Source organism: Haliotis rubra, unplaced genomic scaffold (genome assembly GCF_003918875.1).
Source record: "Haliotis rubra isolate DU_JTF1 unplaced genomic scaffold, ASM391887v1 Scf923, whole genome shotgun sequence".
NCBI lineage: Eukaryota > Metazoa > Mollusca > Gastropoda > Lepetellida > Haliotidae > Haliotis > Haliotis rubra.
Window position 1 is genome coordinate 82,687 of NW_025767661.1, and position 26,353 is coordinate 109,039.

The following is a 26,353-nucleotide window of genomic DNA, read 5'->3' on the forward strand; positions in this document are numbered from 1 at the left end:
CCCTAGCATACTGCAAGAGAAGCCATGGCAAGATATCACATTCTGACATGAAATGAATTTCAAAATATATGGTTGCTAAGTAGTGTTTAAGAGGATAATTTCATGTATGCAATGAATATTTAAAATATTTACGTTTTAGTTACATGTAATTTAATGAAAGGTCGGTGTACGTTTTCAGTCCGTACCAGCTTCCCAGCCAAAATACCGAATAGTGTCATCAGAATTGATAAATTATCTGCAAATTGTAAAATCAAATTTACTATTTCGACGTACAATACGTTCCCAATTCTTCTCATGTGGACAATTGTCTAGGTTATAATAGGGTTTTAAAAAGACCAAGCATTTTCAATTGGTAACGTTAAATTGTTATTTTATTTGTTTCAATATTTAAAACTTTGTTTTGCACCGATGGTAAATTCGTAATAGAAAGTCGATGTCAATAAAGTAGAGTTTTTAAATATTTATTTTCATTTTATTTATAGGCGGTATTTAAAAAATGGCCAAATTAATTTTTATTTTCACTTTAACAAAATTACAGTCGGCGGATCCGTAAACCAAGAAATATAAAAAGTGCGGCCTTAAAATCGATTCTGTTCTTGGCAGTGAATTCTGGAATGTGGAAAGGGTTTTGTTGCTATTATACACAAGGTTATTCGTATTAGTCAAGACTACCCTAAGTACATGTACGTCTTGGATCCAGAATGGTCCTTACATGACTATTTAAAATATTGTATCCACCTACATCGCCTTATACAATTTAGTTCTTTTTCAACAAAACCTAGCATGAACGTACGAAAGTCAAAGGTATAAAATGCATACATGGAAATGATATAGCATTGTCACATGATCTACATACATGACATTCTTGCATTTTCATATGACACCCTTACCTGAGCGTCCGCCCGGAGAGAGGAAGGTCGCGGGTTCGATCCCCAACCGCGTCATACCAAAAGACGTTAAAATATGGTACTTGTTGGTCCCTGCCTGGCGCTCGGCATTAATGGGTACAACAAGGATTGGTCGGCTCGGAGTCAGTATAATGTGTCTGAGTGGGGTATTCATGCTTCACTGCGGCATGATATCTCAGTGGGCTAGCACTATAAAACCAGTTTAAGTCTGGGCTAGTACAAGCAGCCGCACATGCACATACACCCGCATGCACGTCGTCATATGAGCGAAATATTCTCAAGCACGACGTTAAACCCAATTTCACCTCGCCTCACCTTACCTTATATCATCACATGACAACCCTTTATATCTTCACTTAACATCTACACACATGACATCTCTTACACCACATCCAAACATGACTGACATCCTTACACCCCACATCAACACATGACACCTTACACCACATCCAAACATGACACCTTACGCCACACCCACACATGACACGTTACACCACATCCACACATGACATCCTAACACCACATCCTCACATTACACCTTACACCATTTCCACACAATACACTTTACACCACATCCACACATGACATCCTTTTTAATCTTATCTCTTCTTCACATGACACCTTACACCACATCCACACATGACACCTTACGCCACACCCACACATGACACGTTACACCACATCCACACATGACATCCTAACACCACATCCTCACATTACACCTTACACCATTTCCACACAATACACTTTACACCACATCCACACATGACATCCTTAACTTATCTCTTCACATGACACCTTACACCACATCCACACATGACACTTACGCCACACCCACACATGACACGTTACACCACATCCACACATGACATCCTAACACCACATCCTCACATTACACCTTACACCATTTCCACACAATACACTTTACACCACATCCACACATGACATCCTTAACTTATCTCTTCACATGACACCTTACACCACATCCACACATGACACCTTACGCCACACCCACACATGACACGTTACACCACATCCACACACCTGACACCACTTCCTTACACCACATCCACACAAGACATCTTACACCAGAACCTCACATGACACCTTACACCACATCCACACATGACACCTTACACCACATCCACACATGACACCTAACACCACATCCACACATGACACCTTACTCCACATCCACACATGATACCTTTCACCACATCTCACCTTACACCTTACACCATTTCCACACAAGACACCATACACCACATCCACACATGACACCTTACACCACATCCACACAAGACACCTTACACCACATCCACACATGACACATTACACCACATCCACACATGATACCTTACTCCACATCCACACATGACACCTTACACCACTTCGTTACACCACATCCATACAAGACATCTTACACACATCCACATATGACACCTTACACCACATCCACACAAGACATCTTACACACATCCACACATGACACCTTTAACAACATCCACACATGACACCTTTCACCACATCCACACATGACACCTTACTCCACATCCACACATGACACCTTACACCATTTCCACACAAGACACCATACACCACATCCACACATGACACCTTACACCACATCCACACATGACACCTTACACCACATCCACACATGACACCTTACTCCACATCCACACATGACACATTACACCACTTCGTTACACCACATCCATACAAGACATCTTACACACATCCACACATGACACCTTTCACCACATCCACACAAGACATCTTACACACATCCACACAAGACATCTTACACACATCCACACATGACACCTTTCACCACATCCACACAAGACATCTTACACACATCCACACATGACACCTTTCACCACATCCACACATGACACATTACACAACATCCACACATGACACCTTTCACCACATCCTCACATGACATCTTACACACATCCACACATGACACCTTACACCACATCCACACATGACATTTACACCACATCCACACATGACACCTTACACCACATCCACACAAGACACTCTTCCTTTCACTCACATCCACACAAGACATCTTATTACACACATCCACACATGACACCTTTCACCACATCCACACATGACACCTTTCACCTCATCCACACATGACACCTTACTCCACATCCACACATGACACCTTACACCATTTCCACACAAGACACCATACACCACATCCACACATGACACCTTACACCACATCCACACAAGACACCTGACATCACATCCACACATGACACCTTACACCACATGCACACATGACACCTTACTCCACATCCACACATGACACATTACACCACTTCGTTACACCACATCCATACAAGACATCTTACACACATCCACACATGACACCTTTCACCACATCCACACAAGACATCTTACACACATCCACACAAGACATCTTTCACACATCCACACATGACACCTTTCACCACATCCACACAAGACATCTTACACACATCCACACATGACACCTTACACCACATCCACACATGACACCTTACTCCACATCATGACATGACACCTTACACACATCCACACATGACACCTTACACCACATCCACACATGACACCTTACACCACATCCACACATGACACCTTACTCCACATCCACACATGACATCTTACTCCACATCCACACATGACACCTTACACCACATCCACACATGACACCTTACTCCACATCCACACATGACACACCTTACACACATCCACACATTATCTCCTACACCACATCATCACACATGACACCTTACACCACATCCACACATGACACCTTACTCCACATCCACACATGACACCTTACACCACATCCACACATGACACCTTACTCCACATCCACACATGACACCTTACACCACATCCACACATGACACCTTACTCCACATCATCACATGACACCTTACACCACATCCACACATGACACCTTACTCCACATCATCACATGACACCTTACACCACATCCACACATGACTTCCTTACACAAGATCCTCACATGACAACAATCACTTTTCATCCTTACATGATACCCTAAAATAGTACATTCTAACACAATAGGCCATTCTAACACAATAGTACATTCTTACACAATTTTCTTTCATTCTTAAGTTACATATTTTCAGGACATCCTTACATGACATCAATATTTTGCATCCTTTTCAAATTAACATAACATCGTAAAATCCTTCCGTAACATCCTTACATGGCCTTTCATGGCCGCATAAGGTATTTACATAATGTCCCAACATGACATTCTCACATGTTAACTTTACAAACATCCTGAGACGACACTGCTTAAAACGCACAAAGATCCGTAATGACAAATTAGTTAGCATCAGACATTGCGAATTTCAGCTTGGCTGCTTCTCGCGACGTCATTGTCCTATCAGCTCTAATCAATACTAGCCCGGGTTACACAGGACAGGCTTTTGTTATTGTTAATGCACCGAAACAACAAACAGGCCGGATTCTACCGGTCACCGTTCACTGGCTTTCCAGGTCACAATGCCTCCGCGGTCACCGTCTTTAGCTGACATTTGACTCACACTTGCAGTTTTAATGTTGATGATGATGCTGATTTCTTTGTTTTATCCCCTTAATGCCTAGCACCGGGAGGGGTATTACCAGGAACCATCTTTAAAGTATATTTGTAAAGGTATTTGTTTCAAAGTAACACTTATGCACAGAACAAATTAATGGATTCACAAATTGGTAAACAAGTCTCAACATCGAATGCATTTGTTCAAGGAACGTTCTCAGTGTTTGATGGCCATGTCCTATCGTGATCTAGATGTTGAAACCAGTACCATGTTCGTTCGTTCGTCCGTTCGTTCGTTCGTGTGTCTGCAAATCTCACTCAACAGAGAGTAGTCTGCAAGCAAAAATTATTCTTGCATATCATCGTATCCCAGTTGCGTGGAACAATGCCAGTGTTGTCGATCACTGGATTGTCTGATCCAGTTTCCATTTTAACAAACCGCCGTGACAGGAATCTGTTGAGTGCTGCATTAAACAACAACCAAGACATCAGTGTGACGGTACGACGCAGGTAGTGAACCTGCGCCAAAAGTTCTTTGCGGACAATGGAATCGTGAAACTATTATCCTCGGGATGCAAAATCACAGAGCCATCAATGAACAAATATGGCTCATCTCCGCAATGTGCTTAACACTTAACAATATTCCAGCTACATGATCTGTACAGAATCGAGTCTGGATCAGACAAGCCAGTGATGAACATCAGGGGCATCGACCTACGCATTTGGGATACAATGACATGTGTCCACCAAGTCAGCGAGCCTGACATCCCGATCGCGTTAGTCGCCTCTTACGAGCATGGGTTGGTAAAAACCAATTCCAACCAGAATCTCCACGGGTCGTGCAAATTAGACACGACGCACGTCTTACTTTGCAGCTGTTGTAAACTCTTACCTTAAAAACAACCTTTTTTAGAAGATTAAGTTAAGGAAACATTATCTTACCTGGCTCATCAAGCTTCACCCACGAGGTGCTGGAACAGAAAAACGCCTCGCGTCTATCTCCTATATTTCTTGCGGATGTAAGTATTGATCAGAATGATGCTTATCTGTCCGTATTGTTCTCTCATTTCCCATCGATCCATAATTATCGTTTCGCCCTCTTCATTAAAAATAGAAAAACCGACTATCAATTAATCCTCTTACTTGAATATATACCAACATGATATTTAAACAAACAAGAAATTCAGTTTCATTCAAAGAAATTCTCACCGTTTTTGTCGCAGGGTTTGCCCCAAAAGGGAAATAACTCTGTCGATTGTTGCCTTGTATTCTTTGGCAACATATATTGCACTTCGAATATGAAAAGATTCTTTTTGGAAAAAAAAATGTTCAAAAGTACAAAAAAAGCTTTTCAACACTGGACTCTTAGATTCAAATAGTTCACACAATTCTCAACCGAAGGCAATACGTTTGTGCTTTCACAGTATACATGTAGTAGTAGTGTAGTAGTAACAGCAGCAGTAAGACGCAGAAACAGTAGTAGCAGCTGCAGCAGAAATAGTAGTAGTAGTTGTAGTAGTAGTAGTAGTAGACCCTAGGTGTGTAGTGTGTGTGTGTGGGGGTGATGGGGGAGGTGTGTGTTTTGTCTGCTGTATTTGTGTCTGCGGTGTCTACTTAGGTGAACGTCATTCTATTTCTATGTCTGCCTACTGGCATATCTACTGGAGCATTTGAGAGCACACTCGCCTGTCGTAATACGTGTAATCATTGGAAAATACAAGCTAACGTTTACCCGCCGGTATAAATGTATTGTACCATTATCCAATAGTTTTCTGGGGTGTATTGATCATTCACTAACCAGTTTCCATCGCACACTTAGAGGTATGAGGGTACCACCTTAGGTTGCGTATTGGGATTTCCCGTATTTAAGCCCACTCATAATTACGCCCATGGGCTTAATAACGGGATATTTCAAATGTTATTGTTTAGAGTGACGCTGCTTTTGCAACAGCACATGACAAACTTCAGCATATATAAGGTTTGTAGTGCACGTTAGTTACTGAGTTTTATTGTTTACATGGAGTCCCAAGATAGGTCAGGTACTCTGTACCCATACAGACAATCCCAATCCATATGACTCACACGCAGTCGCAATAAAATATCATAATAACATAGGACACGTTCCCCAAGAACAGTAAAGTATGTAAATATAACAGAGAGGATGTCATTCAAGTTCAGGTCTAAGACAGTTCTTGGATGATTGTCTAAGGTTCAGGTTTCTGTATTATTCCGTTTATATTAAAGTTCATTCCATTAATTATGGGGTTTTATTTGTGGGCTTAAACGAGAAGGGTCATTTTCCGTTATTAAGCCCAGGGCTTAAATACAAGAATTCACATTTGGTACTGCAGGTACAATATTGATCATTTATCCCTTAGTGTAACATAAAATAGTGTTGGAACACTTATCCATTCAACCGTTTTCCATTCTATACTTAAGGACCTTCGTATGATCAATACCCTACTTCATGTTCCAACTCGTGGACTCATGTGAGCATAAATTACTGATTTACCAACACAGTACAGTTCGGCAACCTAACTAGGGACTATTTTATCATAAAGTTTGTAAACAGTGAGGTGAAATGGGGTTTACAGCGTACTTACTAGTAATTTCTTTGAGAGGCATTTCACTAGTAAGTTTATTTCGCTCATATGACGACGTGCATGCGTGTGTATGTGTATGTGCGGCTGCTTGTACTAGCCCAGACTGAAGCTGGTTTTATAGTGCTAGCTCACTGTGATACCATGCCGCAGTGAAGCATGAATACCCACATTATACTGACTCGAGCCGACCAGTCCTTGTTGTACCCATTAATGCCGAGCGCCAGGCAGGGTACCATATTTTAACATCTTTTTGGAATGACGCGGCTGGGGACCGAACTCGCTTCCGCTCTAACCACTACACCACGGAGGCGGCCAGTTAGTAAACGAGCTTTACGTTAGAACTACTCGAGGTCTTGTCCTCGGTCGTGTACAGTGCACAGGTTCTTCATGTCAGGGGCGGTGGGGTACCTGGTGGTTAGGTTGGCTTCATGCCGACGACCCGTGTTCGAATCCCCACATGGGTACAATGTGTGAAGCCCATTTTGTCCCGCCGTGATGTAGCTGGAATACCCGCTGAAGGTCCGGCGCAAAACCAAACTCAGTCAGTCAGTCTTCATGTCAGTGTGTATGCTGCCATGCTGTCCCTGTTTATCTGAAGAGGCGAAGGTAGAACTGATCTTCAGTAACTCATGTGGTCGTAAGGGCGACTAACGCTGGGTGGTCAGGCTCGCTGGCTTGGTTGACATATGACATCGTATCCCAATTGCGTAGATCGATGTTCATGATGTTGATCCCTGGATTGTCTGGTCCAGACTCGATTATTTCCAGACCGCCGCCATATAGCTGGAATATTGCTGAGTGCGGCGTAAAACTACACAAACTCATTCACTCACTCGTTTATCTGAGACACTTGTAGTGTTGCTGGAACTCCATAACTTCAACGTTACATCCGGTACCAACCAGCCACACGTCGTGTCTGTCTTTCCGGTCCAGTGACATGTAACTGATGATGAACGGTGAGTTCCCGTAGTTCCAGCACGAATTTCACATTTACCTTCATAGCTTGTATGTCATCGTATCTCAATTGCGTAGATGATGCTCATGCTGTTAATCACTGGGTTTACAGACCACCGCCATATAGCTGCAATACTGCTGAGTGCGGCGTAAAACAGCAAACCAACCAATAAACCATAGCTTGTACCCAGCAACATGTCATCAAATTATTGTATTTACCCTGCTAGTAAATATAATTCGTTTTGAGACAGAATACAATGGTTTCACACCCAAGATCCGGGTCAGAAATGGAAGTCAGCACCCATGCTTGTCGTAAAAGGCAACAAACGGGAGTCAGGTCAGCTGTCTTGGTTGAAAAATAAATTCTACCATGACTTCGTGAAATTCTAGAACTTGACTGGACAGTAATAAATTAGACACTATCAATTTCGATTGAAAAATGCATCATTTTATGACCGCTTCACTGCGCATGTATGCAACACTGCTGCACTACTTACGCTTGACCACCAACATGGCTGATATCAACACAGGAGACGTGGCTACGCGTTCGGTTTCAAATGAAATTTAGAGACTATTCTTTCGGCCTAACATTCATCTAGAATGTTCAAACATTGTACGTTTTATCCCCTAAATCCCGAATGAGTAGATGGCTGCTCTTCACTGGATTGTCTGGTCCAGACTCGAGTATTTACAGACTGCTAGCATATAACTATGCCAACAAACAAACAAACACATAAACAAACCAATGGTACGACGCAATGATTGCCTTATAAAGAGTGTCTCATGACCTGCATTATATTGTACCGAATTTAAATACGCTGGACGGCCTAAGTGAACCCGCGTTGACCAAGGTAGAGCAAAAGATGGCTAACCAAGATGAGCACATGTGAACTTAATTTCGTCATATTGTCTGTACCCATTTCACCCCCGATCTTGAGGAGGGATCAATGGGATCTTGAATAAGAACTTCCAAGTGACGTCAGCGTTAAAGTTCCTTAGTTATACTTTATTGATTTAGTTATGACTTAACTCCGTGGGGGTGATTATATGGTGCTATACGACCAGTCCTGTTTCGTCTCATAATTTCGAGTGCAAGGCCAGGTAGCCTAATGATTCTGGATTTATTACCACCAAATCTGTGCTCGTAAGAGTGAGTGAGTATAGTTGTACACCTATACATACATACAAACATTTGTATAGCGCCGATATCCAGTACAACTGCTCAAAGGCGCTTTGTTTTTCCTCGATCATTGGATATCCATCACAACGGCATATCGTATTTTTCAATCTCAACTCCCTGGGGATCATACAACTCTTGCTGCCTACTAGGCGCACCGAGTTAATGTGGCTTTTCCATCCTTACGAGGTACCCATTCACAGCTGGGTGGACTGGGGCACATAGTCACAGTACTTTGTCCAAGTTCACTGCACGTTGCTGTACCCGCAACTAGGTGTTTGCACGTATTCATGTGGCCATCATCTGGTCATCTACCAACGGATTCGTGGGTTCTTTAAAGTGCACAGGGTTGTTCTGTACACTAGGTTTTGTGACAACAATGAAAGAGTCTGCACCAAAAGTTGATTCCAAGGTTTTTTATACCCGGTCACAGGTGGGCTCGATCCCGGCACCTCCAAGCTCGCTGAATTACTAGCCTGGCGCCTTAGACAGCTCGCCCACCGCGCACCCACTTATCAGTAATAGTCCAGCAATCTCACGGTGAGGGGACAACCGGAAATGGGCTTAACATATTTAACCCAACTTGGTAATCGAACCAAAGTCTTAGGTGAGGGGACACCAGAAATGGGTTTTATATATACATTGTACTCATGGAAACGAATAAATGGCTGCAAGAGTTGTATGGTCCCCAGGGAGTTGAGATTTAAAAATACGGTATGCCGCTGAGATTGATATCCAATGATCGAGGGAAAGACAAAGCGCATTTGAGCAACTGAACTGAGCTGGATATTAGCACTATACAAATATTATATAATAAATAATAATAAATCATTGTTTGACAAGTGTTTTACTTTGACGTATGCTTAGAGATCCCTAATGTGCCAGTGGTTTGTAAATACTTCTCTGATGTTGTTCAGCAGCAGCCCTCTGAAACTTGTATGGAGCACTTGTGACCAAATTTACATGTCGACTCCCAAGTTGAAATATACTCATGGAAACGAATGATGGAACACATTAAAGTACAAGTGTTCCTTTATTCTTTTCCAGGTTTCTTCACAAGGTATGTATTGCACTGTGGGTGAAATTCTGGAAATAAATAAAGGAACACTTGTACTTTCATGTGTTCCCTTATTCGTTTTCATGAGTATATTTAACCCAATTATGTAATCGAGACCAGAGTCTTAGGCGAGGGCACATCAGCAATGGGCTTAACATATCTAACCCTATGGGAGAAGCGAACCAGAGTCATCGGAGAGGGGAAATTCTACACATGGGTTCAATTTGTGAAGCCCATTTCTGGTGTCCCCTGCCGTGATATTGCTAAAGCCGGCGTAAAACTAAACTCACTCACTCACTCACACTCACTTTGGCGAGAGGGCACCAGGAATGGGCTTAACATATTTAACCCAGCTGGGGACTCGAACCAGTCTTAGCCGTGCCGAACACTTTAGCCGCTGGGCTATCCACCTCTTTTCGTGGTAAGACCTGCATCACCCCGGGCTTCCCTCCAACATCGAGAGGTCATAACTAAAATACTTTTAAGATGGAGAAAAACACAACTCATTCGTTCATACTAGTTGCCCACTTCGCTAGCCAGATAGCTTTCGCTATCCAAATATAATGTCTTGCGTAGCAGCGGGGCGCTGAAAGTGCACGTGCCAGTTTAAGAGCAAACACACACTGTTTAATGTCATATATGTCGAAATAACAATAAATTATCATGTTTCGTAAATTGTTTTATTGAAAATAATATTAATTGAATGGGTGATTTAAAAAGCAAAAACTGTCAAGAACACATGGCCTCACTCAGTTGTTTTCACTTGGAAAGTCCTCCATGTAGTATACACTCAACACATGATTAGATGCTGGTGAAACATATTGCAGTTTGTCATCGCATACACGTGTTATGTACTAAATTGTCTGTTCATGCGATTTGCATTGCAGTTGATCTGTCACAAGAGCTCTCTGGATGTCCATGCCTCGTCTTCTCGAATATCCGGATATCTCGAAGTTATAACACGATTTCGCTGGGTTCGAGATGGGTTTCAGCTTCCATGAATTCACTACAAACTGTGTGTAACGCCAGATGCACAGCATATGTTCATGTAACCTGGCGTACCAGTGATGTTTTATTACATATTATGTTGTGCTTGATAAACATTAGGCCTCAGAGGTGATTTGAGTGAGTGAGTTTAGTTTTACGCGGCTTTTAGCAATATACCAGCAATATACCAGCAATATACCAGCAATATCACGGCGGGAGACACCAGAAAGGGGCTTCACACATTATACCCATGTGGCGAATCGAACCTGGGTCTTTAGTGCGACAAGCGAACGCTTTAACGGCTAGGCTAACCCACCGAGAGAGAGTTGATTTGAAGAGAGACACACAGAAACAGTTTGGGCGGTTGTGTATGTCTCAAAACGGTCAAAGGTTTTGTTGTGCCATTTAATAGTCACGTGAACGAAAATACGTCCAACATGGATTCCTGACCCAATGCGCCTTTGAATGTCGTTCCAAGAACAGTTTCACGTTAGGTTTGAAATAAAAAAACACGATTACCGACTACTGAATTCGTTGAATATTATTTTACAAAAGCAAATATATTCTGTTAATGTAATAATGTGTCTACAATCATAATTCCACTTTATGAATATGTTGAGAGTTCTGTTCCCCTGCTTTGATGAATGCATGATGGAAAGTCACGTGATCTGCTGCCCTTCGAACAAGTCGAAGAGTTTCATGCGAGTCAAACTCGTAGTCGACAAACTTGGCCTTGGCACCTCCTTTGTAGGCGTCGTCCTGTGACAGAACAGAAACATCGGTGAGTATATACTGATGATGACAAATAAGGTGACATAGGACTGACTGACTGACTGATTTGGTTTTACGCCGCTTTTAGCAATATTCCAGCAATATCACGGCGGGGGAAACCAGAAATGGGCTTCACTCAGTGTACCCATGTGGGGATTCGAACCCGGGTCTTCGGCGTGACGAGCCAACGCTTTAACCACTAGACTACCCCACCGCCCCAGGTGACATAGGAGTATTGCATGGTAACATTACTTATGGTTGAATAAATATGCTCCATAGCAATGTATAGCAGCCTTCGATGCTTGTTTCTTAGCCCTCCAGTATAACTGAAAGCAAAACGATCAAACAGGAACCTGGAAATTACCTCTTTCCAAACAAAACTACACATTTTGACAATAATTCTATTATTCGGTGTGTGTTTTTGCCACAAACTGTTTTTCCTTTCTTGTGTTTTTAGAATAGAATAGGCTGCTGTGAGAGTGAGTGAGTTTAGTTTTACGAGGCTTTTAGCAATATTCCAGCAATACCACAGCGGGGTCACCAGCAACAGGCTTCACACATTGTACCCATGTGGGGAATCGAACCCGGGTCTTCGATGTGACCAGCGACCTCTTGATTCTGCATGAGCTAACAAGCGGATACCCCGTCGAAGGGCTAAGGGACCGCAATTCGCCCGTGTGCCCAGAACCAACAATAGCGGGTTCAAATAATGTCATGTGTCATCAGTATTTCAGCCATATTCTTTCCTGTTTTTTTAGAATTGCTATTGAAAGTAGGTTGGTTGGTTTGTTGTTTAACACCGCACTAAACATGATGTTTCCGGACACCATAAATCAGTGCAGGTAAATGGTTCACCAATAAAGTGAAACGACTGACTGACTGAGTTTGGTTTTACGCCGCTATTAGCAATATTCGAGCAACATCACGGCGGGGGACACAAGCTTCACTCATTGTAGGGACCGGGTCTTCGGCGTGACGAGAGCGCTTTAACCACTAGGCTACCCCATGTGAAACAACGTGCACCACTGTTAAACCTAGAGACCCCATCGGAGCTAACCGTCAACTCACCACTTTGATTGTCTTTTGTTGTCAACGTTTTCCCAGGTCATATATTTAATCCCTCGGAGGCGGGCAAGATTGAAGGTAGCAGGAAGGATCCTCGCAATTGGAAAATAAAGAAGGTAGGTTACAGAGTCCATCGATCAACAATTGAGGCTTGAATTTATAGAAATAAAATTATACGCAATGAATCCAGGGCTTGATATGATGTACCGGAAATGTGAGCCCATAGATCACAGAAGAATCTTGTGATGTTCAATGACTTCGAGACCTCCTTAACGGATGTGTCTACTAATGATAGAAACAGCCCTATTTCTTCATCTAGAGATTACATCACGCCCAATGCATACACACCTTTCATCAGAACTGGTTCCTATCTGTGGTACGCTCCACCACCGAGTGAGTGAGTTTAGTATTAAGCAATATTCCAGCAATATCATGGCGTGGGACACATAACACATTGTACCCATGTGAAATCGAACCCGGATCTTCGGCGTGACGAGTGAACGCTTTAACCACAAGGCTACCATGCCGCCCCGCTTCCACCACTGGAATGGTTTGAATTGACCTTCCTATATTAACGCGCCATCTTTTTCTCTTCAAAGTATATATGCCCGTAGCTATGTCGCTATTGCACTTTATTTGACAATCGAGTGATCCAGTGATCAACAGCATGAGCATCGATCTACACAACTAGGATACAATGACATGTGTCAATCATGTCAGGAACCCGACATCCGATCCCGTTAATCGCTTCTTATGACAAGCATGGCTTGCTGACGACCAATTCTAACCCGGATCTTCACAGGTCACTTAAAGAGGAGAGTTATGGCGATTTATTACATATCAGTTATAATCCTTCTGTAAATCTGAACCACTTACATTTCAAACACCACCGCCCAGTCCGGTAGAAACAGCATGTGTGTCAGCCCCGCGCCGTGGATGCCGATGAGGGATGTCAGTGTTGTGGGATATCTGAATAAGAATTTAACGTATGTTATATTTGGGATTACACTTTCTTAGTAAAGTACATATTCTAGTACCTTTTGGGTTGAGTCCCATCCGGGATTCGAACCCACAACCCTCAGAGTCAGGCACCTAATCGCCAGCACACAAAGTCAGACGCCTAGACCGCTCAGCCACCGCGTCTTCCACAAAATGGAAGTCGGACAACTGGTAGTCTAGACTGCGGACTTTGTGTACCCCTCTGATAAGTGTTATTTGGCACGGCTCCACGACCGAAAGCTATGAAATACACAATGCCATTTTAGAAAGTGGTCAAATGTAACATATGTTATATTTGGGATTACACTTTCTTAGTAAAGTACAGATCTCTGGAAAAGTAAAATTAGACTCTGCACTTTAAGAAAGTGTAATCCCAAATATAACATACGTTACATTTGACCACTTTCTAAATGGCATTGTGTATTTGAAGAAGAATTGAAAATTAAATCTACAAAAACTTTTCAATGAATTTTAAGGTGAACTATTCTGGTACAACGCTCTTCTTCAGGGTGGTTAGTGATGTAACATTGTTCTTCGTACATCATCACATGAGGTTAAAAGTGTTTGTTAAAAGTGCTGATCATTTTGTTTTGTTCTGTTGGTTCGGCTGTTGTTTAACTCAGCAATATCAGCGAGTCTGACCACCCGATCCCGTTTGTCGTCTTTCAACAAGCATTGGTTGCATGAAGACCATATGATGACTAACCAACCATCTTCACGGGTCTGACTTGCTGAATGAGGGACCGTTACAAGTTAGTGTTCTCCTTGAGGGCGGGACTTCAGTGTTGTCCTGCTTCCTTGAGGGGCGGGACTGTGTTGTCCTGCTTCACCAGTGTTGCTGTTACTCACTATTTATATCCGGTTCAGTATGTGAATTATGAATCGGTAAACGTTCAATTGTTTTCTTCCCAATGGCACACAGCTGAACTTGCTTTAATGAGGTGAGGTGAAACCTGGGTCGTCGCGCTGGAGAATATTTCACTCATATGACGACATGCATGCGTGTGCATGTCTATGTGCGGCAGCTTGTACTAGCCCAGACTTAAGCTGGTTTTATAGTGCTAGCCAACTGAGATACCATGCCGCAGTGAAGCATAAATACCCCACTCAGACACATCATGCTGACTCCGAGCCGACCAGTCCTTGTTGTACCCATTAATGCCGAGCGCCAGGCAGGGACCATCAAGTACCATATTTTAACGTATGACGCGATCGGGGATCGAACCCGCGACCTTCCGCTCTCCGGGCGGACGCTCTACTCCACTACACCACGGAGGTGGTCTCACTTTAATGAACTAGTACGATGGTGTAGCATGCCATTTCTACTGTATCTGGTAAATCAAAGATAAAGGCGATGTTACCAATCTAATTTCCAGTCGGGCGGCGGGGTAACCTGGTGGTTAAAGCATTCGCTCGTCACGCAGAAGAACCGGGTTCGATTCCCACATGGGTACAATGTGTGAAGCCCATTTCTGGTGTCCCCGCCGTGATATTGCTGGTATACTGCTAAAAGTGGCGAAAACTAAACTCACTCGATCACTAATTTTCAGTCGTTTCGGTGTTCTTATGATGACCAACAATCAATTATACATCCGAATGGCGCTATTCGTGACGAAATGCGATGATTTTACGCCGCTTTAAGCAATATCTGTGCAACATTACGGCTGTGAACACAGAGTAATGTACAGTTTGGCTTCTTAAAAAAGGCTCTCAGTGTATTTCAAACTCAAGGACATGTGAGGTGAAATTGGGTTTAACGTCGTGCTTGAGAATATTTCGCTCATATGACGACGTGCGTGCGTGTGTATGTGTATGTGCGGCTGCTTGTACTAGCCCAGACTAAAGCTGGTGTATAGTGCTAGCCCACTGAGATATCATGCCGCAGTGAAGCATGAATACCCCACTCAGACACATTATACTGACTCCGGAGCCGACCAGTCCTTGTTGTACCCATTAATGCCGAGCGCCAGGCAGGGACCAGCAAGTTCCATATTTTAACGTCTTTTGGTATGACGCGGTCGGGGATCGAACCCGCGACCTTCCGGTCTCAGGGCGGACGCTCTAACCACTACACCACGGAGGCGGTCCTCAAGGGCAGGAGTAAAGCTACCAACTCAGCACGAAGTGTCCCTTACCTCTAATTGCTCCAGAAACGGTATATTTCTGAAGAAGAAAGATATGTTGTAAATATATAGATTTTAGTGTACATGAATTCTTGCATGTTGCATGAGTCTGTTGTTGGTTGTTGGATTGTTGTTTAACGCCACATCCAGCAATATTCAAGCTCTATGGCGGTGGTCAGTAAATAATCGAGTTGGCGTGCAATACAATATGGGCGGGGATACAAATAGAGAATCTCACCCGAGTGTCTTTTGATATCAAATATATTTTCACTTTAATCACCGAGGGTGAGATTCTATTTATCATCGCAAATCACTCTTCTTTAGTTTACAATGAAAAATTAATGTACATCTCTGAACACAGTACTGCCATTAGGCTTGCAGTGCAGCGATGACATAGCATAGTGACGTCATCAAGTTCATGACGTCATAGCATTGTCAGGGCATTGTACAAAATATACTGTCAAAACGATATCTCCTGTTGGAACACAGTTTTGGATGATAAATAGAGAATACTACACGAGGTCTCATTACATACGAATTATACGAAAGCGAGTGTCCTTCCCATGGTATCTGACCGAGCGAAAGCGAGGTCAGATAACATAGGAAGGTCACGAGTTTCGTATAATTCGTATGTAATGAGACCGAGTGTGGTATTTTATTTATTACCCACGTCTTACATGCATTAAATTGACAAAATAGCGTATTTTTGTTATGTTTTGGTTTCAAACCGAAACCGGTTTCATAAAGAGGTTGCGGAAGAGTTTTGTACTGTAGTACAATATTTGCATGACGTCACACTAATGACGTCACTGCCATGGTAACCGACGTCACGATGCATGTCAGTTGTCATCGCCTCGTACAGCCTCCTACAGTAAACTACTCCGTAGCACCTCGTTTCTTGGTTTGCAGTTGCTTCATTCGGCTAACATCACTGGTGGAAACATTGCGTTTATGTTTTTCGACGGATATAATGTCTCAGTTCGACTCACAATTAAACAGCGACACGGCAACGTTCGCAATGTTTACATTCCCACAATGCATTTAAGTTGTAGAATGAATGAATTCACGTGTTTGTTATGAATGAAAAATAGTTACGTCAGAATGTGACCTAATTGAGAGGTCATCGGTTATCCAATCAAATCGTTAGAATCTCAGGTCAAGTCGTTACGACACAGGTCAACGCGATACGACACTCGTGTGACGTACGAGATTAGTATGCAACTACCCATACGTTGACCACGTGGGTAATAAATAGAGATTACTAAACGAGTGTCTGTCAGATACCATTTATCTTACAACGAGTTGTAAGATAATGGTATCTGACAGATAACACAATTACAATAATCTGTTTCTTACACACCATAAAATCGCACCATTTTAAGGTCGAATAGATTGACATTTCATATTTTCTCATCGTAGCTGCGCAATAATACACAACACAGCGTTTATGAATGAGTGACGTCACTTGGCTTCCTAATCACTACTCATCCCCATGGTGACCCTCCACAAAAAAGTTTCTGCCACCTCTTCGCATCATCAAGCAATAGTGATAACGAAAACTAGATAACATCACAGAAAATTAATTAAACCCTCTAAAACGATGATGTTATCGTGCAATGTGGATGATTTAATTCTTGCAAGCAAAAAATATTTGAGCGTGTGACATCATCGTTATCGCTTGGTGGTTGTCGTCATCGGAAGATTGTTTTGGATATCTCTGCACATTGGGGATCTGTACTTGTGTACCACTTTACGTTCAATGTTCTCCCATCGACCGGAGCCAAAACTATTGATTGTGTGCAATTAGGTGCACCCAGTGTGCTTGAATGCGACATTGCTGAGGTTACGTTCACTATCAATGGGGACTACTCTTCTTCGCCACATCCTTCTCGTTTTCCCCAGCCAGAAACTGCCACTTGGAATGTAATGGAATTTACGCAGTTTTCAGTATGAAATGTGAGTTGATTACATCCTGTATGTTATCAAGACATAAACTTTGCATTATCATGCGTCGGAGGAATATCTTGAGCAATGACTTATGTGTAGATCAACCGTTCCTGAACATGTTCGATTGAATAGAAAGGACGTGTGCCGCCATTTGCACTCATGAAGCCTTGCAAAACGTACCATGTTGTACATTGTTTCAACGAGTGTGTTTTGGTTCAGATTGTCATGAGTGAATTTGATCACATTGAATCACATAGTATCCGGAGCTGGAAGTGGGTCTTCATCATGTGTATCAGTGAAAAATGTCATCTTCCGAGCATCAATGCATCAAAGAAACAACGAGGCAAATCGATCTCACAATGGACAGGCACTGACGTTATCGTGTCAGGTATTTTTTGCAAGACTGGAAAGTAGTCTGTCATAACCTGACCCTAGGTCATCACCATGGAGTAGCCAATCACGGGATTAGAAATCGATCTCTTACAATACTGGAAAGTATCCGTGTGATACCAGGGATTTTTCACACATGGTTTCAGTCTCACATGGAACTTTCTAATACACGGGTGTGTAAGAAATCATATCATTTCAATAATAGACCATATCTCTGAAGTGGCATGTTTAGAAGGAACACATGAAATACATACCTATTGTTACCAGAGTTGTCGAGTGTTTCACTAACTGTCCACAGGGTTTTTTGTTTAATGTTTAGGTTAGGTTTTCGTACGTTCTTCAAACATAGTGAAGCATAGGAAATATTGGGAATGTTGATTTTATTTATTCATGTTAACATTCAAATGTTCAACATATTTATTGATCCATGTAACTTTCATGATAGATAACCGTTGTAATGTACAAACGCAACCTTTGTAGTGAGTGAGTGAGTTTAGTTTTACGCCATTCAGCAATATTCCAGCTATATGGCGGCGGTCAGTAAATAATCGAGTCTGGACCAGATAATCCAGTGATGCATGAGCATCTATCTACACAATTGGGATACTATGACATGTGTCAACCAAGTCAGGGAGTCTGGCCACCCGATCCCGTTAGTCGCCTCTTACGACAAGCATGGGTTACTGAAGATCAATTGTAACCTGGATCTTCACGAGTCAGATGGGATACGTAAACACACTCTTCTGTAGAATATGTAGCCATTGTTTTAAAATCATATTCTGTAGCCTAAAGTAAAATCTCACCTGTTGTAGTCAACTACTTTCACGTCGAGGTCGGAGTGACTCCTCAGGGCGGATTCCAACTTGAACGAATTAAAATAAAATTTGAGTTGTTACCTTATATTATATTTTATATGTATACATATATATATATTGTGACAAAGTATTTAGGATTCTAGGAGCTGTATTACTCGTTAATCATTAATGTAACATCGTGATGAACACTATTCCAGCTATAAATAATTCAATCGGAACCACGCAAACCAGTGACTGATATCACGAACAACGCGCTACTTAGTTACACTGACCAGCAGTTCTATTTTGTCGGGAGGCCCTTGGGGAACCTTACTACATCATTAGTGTCACACTTATAGTATCGGTAACATTATCATAATCATCATCATCCTACCACCATGACATCATCATTATCATCACCATCAACAACAATATCAACAGCAACAGCAGCAACCTACCTTGTCAATATTTCGTATCTTCCGGTACCTGGTGTTTCGAGACATGAAGGTCACACGTACTTTCCTCGCCTGTTGAGATAAATTATATGGTAGCTTTCCTGAGGGCTCATAGTTAGTATTATTGTGAGAGTTGCACTTTATGTTTTTAGAGAAGTGTGATGTGCCTTTCACATTCAATGAATGATCATCGGCACACATGAATTAATAACGCTTATATTTAAGTATTCGAACCGTTGATGATTTTGAAATTGGAGCAAAGGTATTAAATACTATAGGCAAAAGTCTCCTCATTTTGATTCGATACGAATAATAATATATGGATTCAAACAGTTTAATTATGTAGGGATATAATTTAGAGATGTACACAGAGCAAATACATAGAAATTCCGGAATCATTTCATTTACGTAAATGTACGAAGTGTTGGCGCAACAGCCTCGAACCCTGAAGGTCAGAGATCTTGGCGCATGTTCTTCACGTCACATGTTTTCACAACTGTTGCATGCTTGTATCGGTGTAGTCACGAGTTTCGACGCTGTATCCTCAGACTGTGCGTGTACACATTTTGTAATGGGACACATCTGAAGTTGATCACGTTGTGAGACTGCTGCTGTATGGGGTGATGTGCTGAACTGCTGAGTCAGCTCATTCCGGTGCCGCCGCGTCTCGCATGTTTGCTCTAACACTATATATCAGTGTGTTTGTCAACCACAGACCCGTGAAGATCCGGGTTATAACTGGTCTTCAGCAACCCGTGCTTGTCGTAAGAGGCGACTAACGGGATCGAGTGGTCAGGCCGCTGACTTGGTTGACACATTTTATCGTATCCCAATTGCGTAGATTGACGCTCATGATGTTGATCACTGGCTTGTCTGGTCCAGACTTGATTGCTTACAGCTGGCATAGAGCTGAAATATTGCTGAGTGAGCGTTAAACAACAAACAATCTGCATGTATATCAAACAGTGTTTGCCACCCACAGCTGGGACCGCCTACGCCTGTAGCAGAGTGTCTGCCCAGGGAGCCACATTGGCACGTTCGATCGTCATAGCAAAAACGGTATTTGTTACCCTTGTCTGGTGTTTGGGATACAAGAAATAGGACACAGGTCTGTTCGGAAACAGTGTCCTATGTGTGAGTGGGACATCCGGGATAAATTGCCACAGTCTATCAGTGGGTTAGCACTCAGACTGACTGACTGACTGAGTTTGGTTTTACGCCGCTTTTAGCAATATTCCAGCAACATCACGGCGGGGAACACCAGAAATGGGCTTCACTCATTGTACCCATGTGGGGATTCGAACCCGGGTCTTCGGCGTGACGAGTCAACGCTTTAACCACTAGGCTACCCCACCGCCCCGCTAGCACTCAGAACAACATTAGTTCGGATAATTACAAGCAGCTACGCTAACGTGGAGCTGCTGGTGCGGCGTAAAACAACATTCACGCACTCAAATATATAGGGACTGAGATCATGTTGACAAACGTATCAGACAAACCAGTGGTGGACAGCATGATCACGTTTCCACATTGGAGCACAAAATCGCAATCTAAGTCATTCTTGAGATAGGTGTGTGGTCCAGAGAAGCCAAAACGAACCGCCTTATTAACCCATTTTAGTCTGTATCTCCAGCGTAGACAATTCAAATTGGCGTCTGTTTTTTTCGGACGTGTATGCGCACACGTGTATAGAGTAGCGGTGGTCCGATTAATTGAAATAATCGAAGATTGGTCGCAGTGACCAAACGACCAAGCAATCGATCACATTTTCTCATAATCGAACACAAACGATTTTGGAACTACTTTTTTAGTGTTTGAAACATTTGACACTGGAACATATCATAGAAGTTGTCAGGGCCCGGAAACGTGTTTAATTCTTAGTAAACTCACTTCACTTACTGAAGTCATAACTGAATATTTCTTAAAGACTCTTAAAGTTTATGTTAATGATATATTAGTCATCACTTTAAAGTTGCATCATTTTGCATTGGATGTGACATTTGCAAACGCATTATGCAAGTTTCTAACTAAAAACAAAACAAAAGGAAAAAAAAAAAAAAAAAAACCTAGACAAAAAAAACCAAACAAACCCAAAACAACAACAGGCAACCATGTTATGCTTATCTGCAAGGTCAACTTGAATAGGAAAATCTGAAAAATGACGCTAATCAATTTTTTTCGATGATCGGTCGTTGGTAGTGAACCAATCATCAATTGTGAGATTTCATCCAATTCCCAACACTAGTATAGAGGTGAATGTGAATGTCAGTATGTGCGTCTGTGAAACAGCTTGACGTACCAGAGGTCCGTGTTGACGTACCCCCAGTCTGTGGAGGATGTGCTGGGAGAACGCCCTCATCAACCCGCTGTTGTAGCAGTTATTCACCTGGAAAACAGTGTAGTAACGGACTGTGTTTGTGTTCTATATTACAAATACAAGAAGTGAGGCTAGCCTAGTGGTTAAAGCGTTCGTTCGTTCGTCACTCTAAAGACCCGGGTTCGCAGAAAATCACATACATTTCTGTATATGTTGATGTGATAATTTGCTTGTATACAGTTACAGATAGTAATATTCCAGCTTTGTGGCGGCGGTGGTTGAGGGGTTAAAAATAACAATTCCATCATAAAATAGAAACGTCCTAAGGATTTAAAGTTCAAATTCATATAAAAAACATAATTCATCAACTTACTGTATATAATCTCCATCTTTGGATTTAAACGGAGTGATTTTAATAAGCATTCATCTTGGCTCGAAAGTACTACTTATATACAGTTGCTTGTCCCTGCAGTATGCCACATACATAAGGGCGGTCTCTATATAATTTGGAGTTTGGACCAGACAAACCGTTTTCTTCCGCTTTTAGCAATATTCCAGTAATATCACAGCGTGGATACACAATTGTCTTCCCACGCTATACCCATGTGGGGAATCGAACCCGGGTCTTCTGTGTGACGAGCGAACGCTTTAACCACTGGGCTACACCCAACCGTCACCACAATGAACCAAGTCACCGAGAACTCGCTCTAACTGTCGCCTCTTTCGACAAGCAGAGGTTGCTGGGAACCCGGCATCTCATCGAGGTCACATACATGTTATGCGGGGGGTCAAACATAAAAGCGTTAGTCACAGGTTAAAAGCAGGGACACAGCCGTCTTTACAGCATTACACCCTCCGGGCCAAGCAGTGCATTGGACCGCTACCACAACCACTCACAGGAATAAAAATTAAATGGGCTATAGAATTAAACATATATTTTTTGTTACTTCGAACAAAGCAGTGTTCAAACAATAAAAGACATGCTGTTCAGGAATGAATCAACAGTGTGGCGCTCTAAGTTGGGATCCGGCAACTGCCGAGCGAGCCCATGCGCTAAGAGTGAGTGAATGGTTTTTGGTTTTACGCCGCTTTTAGCAATATTCCAGCAACATCACGGCGGGTGACACCAGAAATGGGCTGCATATATTGTACCCATGTGGGAGGCTTGTGGGTAGCCTTAGTGGTTAAGGCGCCCGCTCGTCACACCGAAGACCCGGGTTCGATTCCCCACATGGGTACAATATGTGAAGCCCAGTTCTGGTTTCCCCGCCGTGATATTGCTGGAATATTGCTAAAAGCGGAGTAAAACAATACTCACTCACTCACTGTACCCATGTGGGGAATCGAACCCAGGTCTTCGGCGTGGTGAGCGAACGATTTAACCACTAGGCTACCCCTATCGCCCCAGAGTTGATTTGAAGAGAAACTCATACAGAAACAATTTGGGCTACCCCATCGCCATGTCTATTGAAGAAAAATAAGGACCTACGAATGATTACAGATATTCTTCGACGTATGAATTGATTTTCCAGTTCCGCGCCACGGAAAATCCGTAATCCTTAGTGGCTCGGGGTTCTTTTTGACTAACGTACGATTTACTCACGGGTCGAAGGGCGTAGAACAGCCCCTGTGTCATCCGGGCCAGGGAAAGAAAAGATGGCTTCCTTGAAACAAACCTGAAAACAAAACATCTGGTGACTGATATGCTTAATACGTTCAACTAAGAAGTGAGTGAGCATGGTTTTACACCGTGTTTCGCAATATTCCAGCAATATCACGGTGGGAGACACCAGAAATGGGCTTCACACATTGTACCCATGTTGGGGGGAATCGAACCCAGGTCTATCGGCAAGAGTTACCTTTTCCCTCTCTAACCCAAAATGGAAGGCAAAAACCACCAAGCATTTGTTTTAGAGGCATTACAGAAAGAAGAAGAATATCCCTCTTTAACATAGCAATCTGATCAGATTTCTGTTGCTAAAATGCAAACATCAATTAAATCAGTTAAAATAATTGGAAATATGATGAAGGAGCTTGATGTCAATAACTGGCAGCAGAAGCTGTACCCATATAGGGAATCGAACCCGACCATTCGAAGAGATGAGGAATAACTAACGGGCAAACTCACTAAGAAAGGTATTTACTTCGATCTTCGTTGTGACAAAGGAAACGTTCTTTATAATTTACCAACCCAGTCCGACGATACCCTTCTAAAAATACCAAAGCCTTTAAAGTGCCCCCACTTTAGTGACACAGTAAACTGCCAACAGATATGTTACGGCCAGACGCCATCTTGTTTTCCAGCAGACGAGAGTCTATTAATCACGTGACATATCAATACTGATCACGTGACGAGTTAAAATTCGCGATCACTGTCAATCACGTGATTGAATTGTCCAATGAAATGTACTGTTTCGTGGAAATATAAGATTCTCAAAAGAAGTATATGAAAACAATTTGTCCACAGATATAAAGGCACTTACTCTTTTCCCTTCAAGGTCAACCAGCATAAGGCGCGGGTGATCAGTAAAAGGCGACCCATGTCTCCCCGAAGAGTTCCATGTACTTGCGAGACTGGAAGACAGGTTCAATGCTTTCTAGAAGTTCAACTAGAAATTATCAAGCGTATGTTGAGGCGATTCTTATTGATTGATAGAGTAAGTTGGGTTCAATGTTGCCTTTAACAGTTTTTCTGTGGACATTGTTGAATGTGGAAGAGTAAGTCAGTGAGTTTAGATTTACGCTGCATTCAACAATATTCCAGCTATATGAAGGCGGTCTGTAAATAATCGAGTCTGAACCAGACAATCCAGTGGTCAACAGCATGAGCATCGATTTGCGCAATTGGGAATGTGGGAGGAAGGCCCGAAGTGTACGCAAGTCTCAGACGATTACCACTCTGGTGAAACCAACGAGTTAGGGCATTGCCCTGACAAATCTAGAAGCAGAATCGGAGGAACCTGGATTCGAACTCAGAGTCATTGGTTTCTGATGTTCCCAAGGACGCCACTCAGTCTATTCTAAGACGACTTGGCCACCCACCCCGACTGGGTGATATTCAATGTCATTGTCACTCATCGTCAATGACATGGGCTGCCAGTAGAGATGTGACATCAGATGTGCCATTAGATTGCCATTAGATGCCATTAGATGTGACGTTAGATGTGCCATTAGATTGCCATTAGATGCCATTAGATGTGACGTTAGATTGTCATTAGATGTGCCATAAGACGTGACATTAGATGTGCCATTAGATGTGACGTTAGATGTGACGTTAGATTGTCATTAGATGTGCCATTAGACGTGACATTAGATGTGCCATTAGAAGTGCCATTAGATGTGCCAATAGATGTGCCATTAGATTGCCATTAGATGTGCCATTAGATGTGCCATTAGATGCGTTAGATTGCCATTAGATGTGCCATTAGACGTGACATTAGATGTGCCATTAGATGCCATTAGATGCGCCATTAGATGTGACGTTAGATGTGCCATTAGATTGCCATTAGAAGTGCCATTAGATTGCCATTAGATGAAATTGGATTTCAAGATGTCATAAAATATTTATTGAAATACAATCGATTTTAGATGTCAACAAATGAGTTTAGTATATACCAATGCTATAATTATTGTTACCCCTACGAAGATCTAAAGTGCGACAATTAAGAATGTTAGGATATGTTAAGAGCTGGAATACCATTGCTGAGTGCGGCGTCAAACCAACAAAGATGTACTCACCGTGTCCCACACAAGGATGTTGACGTCAGTGGAGAAGGAGTTGTTGAGATGCTGACTGATGTAGAGGTTAACGAAGTCGCAGAAGTGGTGGAACATGTTCCCACCTGAAGCGGGATTACGATGTCACTGTCGTAGAACCAACACTATACATTCTGCCGCTTATTAACGAGACTGAATAAGTCTGCCTCATGGAATTCACGGGTTTGGTTCGCATATACAATAAAACTACGGTTTAGCCAACGAACTCAAAGGGACCACTAAGTTTAGTTCGTTATAACCGTAGTTCCCTTATCTACATTTCGACGAAAAAATATACAGCGAGTGGCTGGAATCTACTGTATAAAAGGCGTTACACTCATCTTAATTACTCGTGGACCCGTGAAGAACGGGGTTGGAATTGATCTTTAGCAACCCATGCTTGTTGTACGAAGCGACTAACGGGATCAATTGGTCAGGCTCGCTGGCACTTAGTTGACACATGTCAAACA

General features: G+C 42.4%; 1 protein-coding gene across 1 annotated transcript; it reads right to left on the reverse strand.

The window, feature by feature from the left end:
• Positions 1 to 13,974: 13,974 nt before the first annotated feature.
• On the reverse strand, positions 13,975 to 25,966 carry LOC124264433 (EGF domain-specific O-linked N-acetylglucosamine transferase-like). Its single transcript, XM_046699177.1, has 7 exons — positions 25,866 to 25,966; positions 24,611 to 24,701; positions 23,731 to 23,803; positions 22,110 to 22,196; positions 19,814 to 19,882; positions 19,365 to 19,423; positions 13,975 to 14,071 (listed from the first exon to the last, which is right to left on the reverse strand). Exons 2-7 carry the CDS (start codon positions 24,667 to 24,669, stop codon positions 13,975 to 13,977), a joined length of 444 nt encoding a protein of 147 aa, XP_046555133.1. The 5' UTR covers positions 24,670 to 24,701; positions 25,866 to 25,966.
• Positions 25,967 to 26,353: the final 387 nt, after the last annotated feature.